Consider the following 10,462-nt stretch of genomic DNA (forward strand, 5'->3'; position numbering starts at 1 on the left):
AACAGTTAAATAGTCAAAGTAAGGTCTGGGCTTAATGTTGTGATTTCCAGTTATGTCCATTTGCATTTTTTCATCATTTATTGAAAGGTTTTGTGCAGCTTTTTATCAATATGCATGCAAATGTTGCTATAAGCCAATGTATGTATGTAAATATCAATGGCATGTAGTATGTCATGAACACTGTATCTCCATGGATTACATGTAAATTTGTACATATACCAGAAATTAGATTTTTTTTTCATATTGTGTTCTATTTAGACTGTTTCTGATTGTACACGTTAAGAAATTGGTGACAATGTGTGTCTGAGAGAAGCAAAGGCATTTAAAGGAAAATGTTTTATGCAATCTTTTAATGTCTACACTCATGGTCAATAAATAGTTATTCAAAACAAGACAGTGTGTACATTAAAGTGCTTCAATGTAGTTTCATTATATTATCACTGCCTTATGATTTGCCTTTGATTATCGGACAAGTAAACTGGAACATTAGATGAAATATTGCACTCTGATCACTTCACTTACAATCACTACACTTTAAATCATTATTATGGAATGGAACAAAGTGAATGGGAATATCAGTAGATATTACTGATGAAGACACGTTATTCTGATGATTGATGATGTTGTGGGAAGTCAGCAGGTTGTCCCAGAAGTTTTCTGTACTCTGTTTTAATACAGCTGTAAATTGGGTGGTAGAAGCGCCTGTCTGGTGCCATGAGGTCAGTGACCATCTCAGTGTGGTCAACTCTAGGAAGCAGAAAGAGCGAAACCTTCACAGACAGCGCGTTGAGAAGCTCAGAGAACTTTGTGGAAGACTCAACAGGAACGATAATGTCATTGGTTCCATGGAGCAAAGTGAATGGAGGCACTCTGACAGAAAGAAAAAGACAGGATTGCCAGAACTGTTAACATGTTTGTATTTCAAATACATGCTGGATACATTAAAAAATGTTTTGTTCATAGCAGCATTTTTATTCAGAGATGCAACAGATTTTCAGAAATACCATTGTTGTCTCACCTGTTCAGTTTGTCCTGGTTGATCTTGTTCAGGAAGTGTGTTGGAGAGTAGTATGCAAAGTTTTCTATTCCATTCATGGCTTTGTGCATGCTCGAGACGTATTCAACTGCCCGGGTCTGCTCATGCTCATAATGGTCCATGATGTTGTACACACCGCTTAGACCTGTGGAAATACGACAAACTAACCCAGTGGCACATAATTCAGGCAATAAAATGAGCAAAAATTCAGAAGCCTAGAATTATTTTTGTTCGCACATTTACTATAACAGATTTTTCTTTAGCATTAAACATGACTGCATCCGTGGCTGGATCTTAATGATACAGCGTACAGCGATCCTTACCAATAACTCCTCTTATTGCACGCGTGATGTCTCTCTGCTTGGTGGTCTCTATGAAAAGCTCATCTCTTGTATCAATGAGGAATAGTGTGGTCAGTGCACACAAATGTGCACCTGCCGAATGTCCAATTAACACAATGTTGTCCTAAAAGAGATAAGAAACAGGACAGTATGTCTATGTAAATATCAATCAATCAATAACTATTGTGCCCAGGGGGCAATTATTTTGTAGCCGCACAGCAGCATGACACAGAGAAGACAGACACAGTTAACATAAAGTACATAGTGGATGTGAGGTGGTGGGGGGCACTTTCATCACCATCTTCTCTCTGAGTTCACCTTACTGATAGCTGATTGTAGAAAAGAGTGTTTGTATCTGTTGGTTCTGGTTTGTGACTGCTAAAGAGAGAACCAGAAGGCAGCACATGGATGTACAGGGAGCTGTCTGACAGGATCGACTCTACCTTGTTCAGCAGCTGCTTCCTATGGAGGTCACATAGGCTGCTTAATGGAGTTTCAATGATTTTGCTACAAAACCATTTAATGAGCTTTTCTGTTTAACAGTGACTGGACCAAACCAACAGATACAAGAAAAATGTAAGGACAACTAATTCTAAACTAAAATGCTAACAAACACACATTTTAACAACATTTAACCCTCGAGGCACCTTGGGGTACCAAACGTGTACATTCTGCTGATTTTGGTTTTTCATTTTTCAATATCTCAGTCAATTCAAAGGCTATCTGTATGAAATTTCCCCAGGATTTTTCTTTTATTCTAAATTTTAAAATTCCAATTCCCCTCTATTACAAGGTGTATAGAATAGGAGATATGCAAAATGCATACACTCTTTACCCTCGGGACCCGTTTTGGTCCCATTGACTTCCATTATAACGACATATTTTTGATATACTGTAATCCTGACCTATTATCATTCTTTTCCCATTAATACCAAATAAATCTAAGCCTCTACCTTCAAAATACAGGGAAAAAAGGTTTTACGGTTCATGATCCCCCCAAAACCACCAGGGTCAGCAGGGTTTTATCACATAAGGTTTCGATCGAGGACTGGTTCTCTTACGTTACCAAAATGCATGGCAATAAGAAATCTGAGCACCACAAAAATGGTCTTGGTGTGTGGGACTGATGTAAAAGAGTAGTGTGAATGTGGGTGAAAATTTATTTTTTATGTGTGTGTGTGTGAGTGTGTGTGTGTGTGTGAGAGAGAGTTACTGTGTCCGCATGTGAAATTTCAGTCATCAAAGGCCCAATGGGCTCAGTTTATAAAACAGAGTGAAAGTGATTGAGAATACATTTTGTGTGTGTGTGTGTGTGTGTGTTTGTGTGTGTGTGTGTGTGTGTGTGTGTCATCAAAGGCCAATTGGGCTTTGTCGTTACTTTATCAAGAGAGAGCCTCGTCTCTCCTATTGGATGTGTAGTAAACACAGACATGCACCTGCATAAACATGCAGGGAGAATAGTTTGCAGCCTTGTCTGGCTGGTCATATGTCCTGAAGACAGCCATCAGGGGAAGAATGAAACTAGGCGAGGCCCCTGCTGCAGACTTGCAGTCCTCTGAGGAGAGTGAGGAGCAAGTTACCAGCAGTGAAAAGTCAACCGAGAGTCAGGAGAGATGAGAGGTGGAACTCCTGCTAGGCAACTAGGTGACCTTCAACTCTGGGGAGGAGGAAGAGAAAGTGGTAATATCTCAATAGAGATCAAAAAAAGGGGAAATCCTTTGGTCTGCCACACATGAAGAGCCCCTGACATTCTTTCCCCCTCCCATCTTGACCCCAGGATGGACTTATACTTTGCATTTGTCAGGATCAGCGGCCCTGAGACTGCATTTGAGAGTATGTGCCCTCCAAACCTGGAAATTATGGGTTGAAGAGGTTGTCTGAAGATATTATGGGCTGAAGATGTTGTCTGCCTGCATGCAGACCTCATATGCGTGCAGGTTTCAAGTATATCTAGGAATATGACATGATGGACATGTCATGTTACAATGCCTATGTCCTGCTCACTTCTGTGGACCCATGCTGGAACAGCATGAAGTGCTGCAGCTGGCATCTCTTCTTAGAGTCGGTTGACAGAGCTCTCATTGCCCCGGCCATGGCAAAGAGGAGGCATTTGCACAGAGGACTGTCTGCAGACAGACTGGTCTGACAAGCCTGGTGCCAGGACCATGGTCATGTGGAGAAAGAAGAGGAGGAGGAGAAGCTACAGCCAGGGACCTCAAGAAAGCAGAAGCAGTGTGTGTTGTGCACACAGTGCAGAAGGGTGTGGAACCAGTGCACCAAACGTGGAATGCATGCATGCTAAATTCACCTCACAGGGATCTGTGGTTTATGCATCAACATGCATTGCAAACACACAGACACACATGACAAAACAAAACATCTTTTGACAGAAAATAACAAATTGGTAAATATTGCATAGGAGTTTTTCTCTCCTGTGCTTATGACAAAAAGGGGATAACACTAAAAAAAACATATAAAACTGATAAAAACCTTATATATATGGATAAGTCTGAAGCTGTTGAAGAGATCTAATGTGGTAAAACTGAAAAAAAAAAAGATTTCTAAATAACACTTTTATTTCAGTTTTATGAGAGTGCCCATTTTGGACCCGGAGATAAAAGGTCTAAATTTTGTACATAAACTCTTATTGCTGCAAAAATAATAATGCATCAAAATCAAAGTTGTTATCAATTATTGACATAGTCAAGGCTCTAGTACCCTCATCCTGAATATTTCACTTTGCATCTTATTTTTGGTAAATACTGCATGTTTTGTGTTTTTGCCTTTTGAAAAATTGAGGGTTCTCATGACAAAAAGGGCATAAAAACCTAAAAGAACAAATAAAAAATCATAAAAACCTTATATATATGGATAGGTCTGAAGCTGTTGAAGAGATCTGATGTGGTGAAAGTGAAAAAAAATATTGATATATCACATTTTTATTTCACTTTTATGAGAGGGCCCGTTTGGGGTCCCGAAGTTAAAAGGTGTAAGTTTTTTGAATAAACTCATATTGCTCCAAAAATAATAATGCATCAAAAGCAAAGTTGTTATCAAATATTGTCTTAGTCAAGGCTCTAATACCCTCATTTCGAATATTTCACTTTGCATCTTATTTTTGGTAAATACTGCATGTTTTGTGTTTTTGCCTGTTGAAAAATCGGGGGTTCTCATTACAAAAAGGGCATAAAAACCTAAAAAACATATAAAAATAATAAAAAACTTTATATATATGGATAGGTCTGAAGCTGTTGAAGAGATCTGATGTGGTGAAAGTGAAAAAAAATATTGATGCATAACATTTTTATTTCACTTTTATGAGAGGGCCCGTTTGGGGTCCCGAAGTTAAAAGGTGTAAGTTTTTTGAATAAACTCATATTGCTCTAAAAATAATAATGCATCAAAATCAAAGTTGTTATCAAATATTGTCTTAGTCAAGGCTCTAATACCCTCATTTCGAATATTTCACTTTGCATCTTATTTTTAGTAAATACTGCATGTTTTGTGTTTTTGCCTGTTGAAAAATCGGGGGTTCTCATGATAAAAAGGGCATAAAAACCTAAAAGAACATATAAAAATCATAAAAACCTTATATATATGGATAGGTCTGAAGCTGTTGAAGAGATCTGATGTGGTGAAAGTGAAAAAAAATATTGATACATAACATTTTTATTTCACTTTTATGAGAGGGCCCGTTTCGGGTCCCGAAGTTAAAAGGTGTAAGTTTTTTGAATAAACTCATATTGCTCCAAAAATAATAATGCATCAAAATCAAAGTTGTTATCAAATATTCACTTAGTCAAGGCTCTAATACCCTCATTTGGAATATTTCACTTTGTATCTTATTTTTGGTAAATACTGCATGTTTTGCGTTTTTGCCTGTTGAAAAATCGGGGGTTCTCATGACAAAAAGGGCATAAAAACCTAAAAAACATATAAAAATAATAAAAACCTTTATATATATGGATAGGTCTGAAGCTGTTGAAGAGATCTGATGTGGTGAAAGTGAAAAAAAATATTGATATATCGCATTTTTATTTCACTTTTATGAGAGGGCCCGTTTCGGGTCCCGAAGTTAAAAGGTGTAAGTTTTTTGAATAAACTCATATTGCTCCAAAAATAATAATGCATCAAAATCAAAGTTGTTATCAAATATTCACTTAGTCAAGGCTCTAATACCCTCATTTGGAATATTTCACTTTGTATCTTATTTTTGGTAAATACTGCATGTTTTGCGTTTTTGCCTGTTGAAAAATCGGGGGTTCTCATGACAAAAAGGGCATAAAAACCTAAAAAACATATAAAAATAATAAAAACCTTTATATATATGGATAGGTCTGAAGCTGTTGAAGAGATCTGATGTGGTGAAAGTGAAAAAAAATATTGATATATCGCATTTTTATTTCACTTTTATGAGAGGGCCCGTTTGGGGTCCCGAAGGTAAAAAGTGTAGGTTAATTTTAAAGGTGCCTCGAGGGTTAAAGCAAAAGGAGAGCATGCACCCATGATGGACGAAAGAAGAAGAATTTCAAAGAATCGTTAAAGGTTTTGCTTCTTTTCAGGGTTTATCATAAATTAACTGTCTTGCTATTGTAATTGAGTTTTTTTTTTCTTTCATTTCCAGAAAATAATTTAATATATTTCTTACTTTGTCAAAGTTGAGCTTCTGTCCACTTTGTTGGGCCCAAACCAAGCAGTCAGCAATATCTTGGACCATCCCTAAAACATTTCCCTGGTAATCAGACCAAACCAGCAGTCAGTACAGAAAACATAGTAAAAACTAAACTAATTATATTTATATTACTTTCTTAAGTTCACACAGTTATAATAAGTATTACTTTAGTTATACATACTCTACATATGTGATATTAAAAGCATCAATTTCAATGCCATTAGGACTACAGTGTGTGGTTCTTAAACTAGTACCTTTGGATAGATGCAGTAATCGGGACAAATGACAGTTGCCTTCAGTTCCTCAGCCATCTGCTTGGCCAGCAAACAGTACATGGATCTGTCTCCAGAGCCCCAGGCACCTCCATATATGAAAACTACCAGTGGCGCAATCGCATCTTCAGTCCTGTCTACATTTGGAGGATGGTACAAGTCCAGCTTGTTGCTTCGGCGGCCAAATGTGATGCCCTTTAAAATGCACACACAGACAAAACTGTGAACTGTTGACAAAGTTTTTAGTATTGCTATACAGATGTTTAGGTATAACATTGATTCAAGTGATGAAATCTGAGACAAACAGTGTTATTTTATTTTTGATAAACAGAAATGTCTGGTCCTTATAATGTTAAGAAATGTGGGAGGGAAAAATAAGCTTCCTCGTCCTTAACACACCTTCATAAATTGCTTACGGTTTCTGTTGTTCTTGTACCATGACTTCCACTGAAAGTAAAGTCTTCCATATTGCAGATATTTGAGAGTTTCGAGGACAGCTCTGGTCAAACAGTAAATCCGTCTGATGAACAGGCAAAACATAAAAAACTGGATTAATAATTAGTAAATAATACACTACCGATTTAGATGGACACAGAACAGGCCTAGTATTTTACATAATACTTGTCACGTTACCTTGGTTTTAGTGCTTCTATATACTTCTTATATCCAGGATTATTGGGCCAGCCATAAACCCACTGGACAGCTATAGAGATGGAGTAGGGAAGACCCACCAGCAGGACACCCACTGCAACAGGCACTGACATGTGGTATTTTATGCCTGACCTTCAGGAGTTTAATAAATACATCTATATAAACAATCAAGCAAGGATAATGTCACTCAGTGATTTTCATGAAGTTGTATTTAAGATGCTCTTACATGTTGAGCTTCTGTCTGTCGTCGACACTTTAGTTCATCAGGTAGATGTCTGAAAAATGTGCAGCAGATTTATTAGTAACTTCTAAACGTTACAAATTTGATAAGGTTAACTATTTAAGTATTCGTTCATTTATAATTACAGAGAATTTACTTATTTTGCTGATCTATGTTTATTATAAAGAGACATAACGTTGAATCCGTGATTTCCGGGCGCCCTCTTGTGGATCTTAACACCATAACACCGATAAAGCTTATAGCATCAACACATTTAATAAAATGTCTCAGTGTTAAGTGTGTTCTCACCTGCTTTTTGGTATAGATAGAAAGCTAAACTAGAAACAGTTACTAAACGTCAACACACTGTACAAACAGGACAAACGCTGAATTAGAGCTAGCATCACGGCTAAAGTTTTCTTAGTTGACGTTAACTTCAACGCTAGCTACATGTTTGTAGCTTGGCTAACGCTAGCTTCCTCTTTAAGGTAACTAACGTTACTTTGCCAAACATCAGGTACGCCAAGAAAACCGCGATTGCCAATGTAAAAACACCAAAAAACATAACCTAACATTAATACAATATGTGATGAGCAATATTCCTTGTGTAAATGAAAACAACCTCAGTGCAGTGTTGTCACAGTCCTCTGAAAACCAGCGTACAAAGATGAATGATAGTGTGAGAGTTAAGTGCCATTAACTTCCGTTTTGGTTTCTAACTACTTCCGGTGTGTCGCCAGCCGTATCATACCTAATAATAATAAAATACTGTAAATTAGGATTTGCAGATGAACGTCACTCCGCTTTCTTATTCGATTAGGAATTAGGTTCTTATCAAGCGCTTGGCATTGGTTATGTATCGCCAGGAGAAGACGGATTTTTATCGTGTGAGAGTCAGACTCTGCTCTGCTGATCGAAATGTCAGAAAATATTTTAAGAGCATGGTTCTGCCAATTTAAGCCTTTTAACTCCTGTACATCAAGTTTAAGTCTTGTCTCTGCAAGGTCATTTGTATTTTCATATTGTTTTGATTTTAAAGAAAACCGTTGCTGCTGTTTTATGATATGCTTTTAAAAATGACTGAATAGATTTAAGTATTTGTGATGAGCAGATAATTGGTAAAACTCTATGAGACTGCATGTTTTAATATGGGATTATGGCATTATAAGCAATTATGACATTATGATAATTGTTATGTCTGGTTTCCCCTGGTACACAGACTACTTCTACACCTCTGCGCTGTGTTAAGGCAGACCTGACACTAAATCATTCTCTGTAAATTCACTGAGGTTCTGGACAGAGGTTTCATTGGCCAGAACAGCTTGAGGGTTATTGTTATGTTTGGCCCCACAGAGCGGAGCCTTCGGCCCCGAGTGAGTGTGTGGTTGTTCTGCTATCTGCCATGTGGGGAGTCCCAGGTGCTGCTTCAGAAGCCACAGTGGAAATGGAGCTGTTCAGTGAGTGCAAAGTCAGGCATTAAGCTGGCATCATGAGCTGAGTCAGCCCGTTATGAACACTGTGGCAAAGAATCACAGTATTTCCCCATGTCTGGTGAGGAATTAATTATCCGCATGGGATTAACTATTATTGTATGCACACTGGAATTAAGATAATAACATTTTGCGTGCACAAAGCCTGTATTCTGTGGAGGTGTAAAAGAGTCTAATGGTCTTATGAAAAACTGTTCTTATTGTGGAAGTAGTTAATAGTAGAAGCATCTTTTGTAAACGTGAAACAATAGGAATACGTAGTTTGTAAAACAACCTTGTTCAGCACACAAAACTAAAAAAGCTGAATATCATGACAAGATGTCACAATGATAATATTTTGGCTGTCTGTGCCTTTCGGAACAGATCTGAGTGATTCCTAAAATGATGCACAGTGCACACAGTGAACCATCATACTGTGCTACTGTCCCACTAACATGTCCCAAAGCAAGATGCAGTCACTGCCAGCTGCGCTGCAGTGATGCTGCTCTGTAGCAGCACTCTGATCCTGCTAGAGGATGCCAACTCTGTGTTCCTGTACATTTAAAAAAAAAATTAGGTCAGATATTTCAGACAAAAAGGCTTTTATCATGCACGTAAACATTTCCATCAATGTTTTTGGTTTGTGGCCTCACTATAACTCCTACAAGCCTTTTTCTCTGCCTCTATCATCAATCCAGCCATGAGGACCCTGAGGTTTCATGATGTAAAAAGTCATAGTTATCATTTAATCTGATAATTAGGGAGTACTTGATGTACAGAAATATACCAGTTACACTATATTTCAAGTGAAAAGAATTTCACCAATGGCAAGACAACAATATTGTTCCTGTAACATTACAAGGTGTGAGCAGCTCATTAATCTGACAAAAGCAGAGCTCAGTTAACCGGAAAGGCTGGTGGTACTGGTAGTGCCTTTGAAAACAGATCATTCAGTCCCAGGACAATTGTGGTTTTGTAGTCTGTTGCTGTTCTAAAAAGAAGTTCAGCCACACGTCCCAGTCACCGCAAGAAGCTGAGACACTGCTACAGCTAGAGACTGATGTACAGCCATGTTTTGTAACAGGCACTGGATAATCTGGCTTGTCTCATCCTCCTCTCCTTCCAATGAGTCATTGTAGGTGTTTCATGTTAAACACAGGATTCCTACTTTGTGTGTACATAGTCCATGGTCTGTGACCAAAAGGAAAAAAGCACAGAGGGAGTGTCGATACAGTGCTTCAGAGTGATGAGTCATATATAATCTTCACCGAAACAATATTAAAATATGTAAACTACACTGAATGAGAGACTTTTAATTTAAATTATTTTATGCTGTAAGAAGATTTTTGTGTGCGATTTATAACACTTCAAATGATGCAAACAGGCAGGTTGTTTGTCCAGCTCGGTGAACACAGGTGCTGATAAATTATAATTTATAATTTTATAAGTGTTTGGGTTTATACAGATGCCTGCGTGTGTCTTTCCATTTGTATGTGTTTGCTGGTGTAAATATGTACACACTGGCCTGATTACTTTCCTCCTGTGAACCCCTAATGTGACCCAGTCCCCAAGCTCCCCAACTGGCCATGAGCCAGGACCCACACATGCTGCTTCTGTGCTTCCTCTCCCCTCTGCTCCTCCATCCGCTGTGCTGCACAACTCCAACTCAGCCAGCGTCACAGAGGAATTCTGCCCTCGCTGGGCCTGGGACCTCAGGACACAGAGCCATCTTTTCACGGGGTCTTCACAAATGCACCAGGCCTCGAAAGAACCTCTCTTTGATAGGGGGGAACCATGGAAA

At 38.2% G+C, this 10,462-nt stretch overlaps 1 protein-coding gene across 3 annotated transcripts; it reads right to left on the minus strand.

Annotated features, from left to right (window-relative positions):
- Nucleotides 1–248: 248 nt before the first annotated feature.
- On the minus strand, nucleotides 249–7,865 carry si:dkey-193c22.1 (alpha/beta hydrolase). Of its 3 annotated transcripts, none has more exons than XM_026343122.1 (9): nucleotides 7,815–7,865; nucleotides 7,199–7,247; nucleotides 6,955–7,104; nucleotides 6,721–6,841; nucleotides 6,304–6,516; nucleotides 6,026–6,109; nucleotides 1,360–1,501; nucleotides 1,019–1,181; nucleotides 250–870 (listed from the first exon to the last, which is right to left on the minus strand). In XM_026343122.1, coding segments are annotated over exons 2-9 (1,143 nt in total). In that variant the 5' UTR covers nucleotides 7,201–7,247; nucleotides 7,815–7,865; the 3' UTR covers nucleotides 250–602. The 3 variants fall into 3 exon arrangements, with proteins under 3 accessions (XP_026198910.1, XP_026198907.1, XP_026198908.1); XM_026343123.1 differs by lacking the exon at nucleotides 7,815–7,865 and adding an exon at nucleotides 7,502–7,759; XM_026343125.1 differs by lacking the exons at nucleotides 7,199–7,247; nucleotides 7,815–7,865 and having other exon boundaries at nucleotides 249–870; nucleotides 6,738–6,841; nucleotides 6,955–7,055.
- Nucleotides 7,866–10,462: the final 2,597 nt, after the last annotated feature.

This window comes from Anabas testudineus, chromosome 9 (genome assembly GCF_900324465.2).
Source record: "Anabas testudineus chromosome 9, fAnaTes1.2, whole genome shotgun sequence".
Lineage (NCBI taxonomy): Eukaryota > Metazoa > Chordata > Actinopteri > Anabantiformes > Anabantidae > Anabas > Anabas testudineus.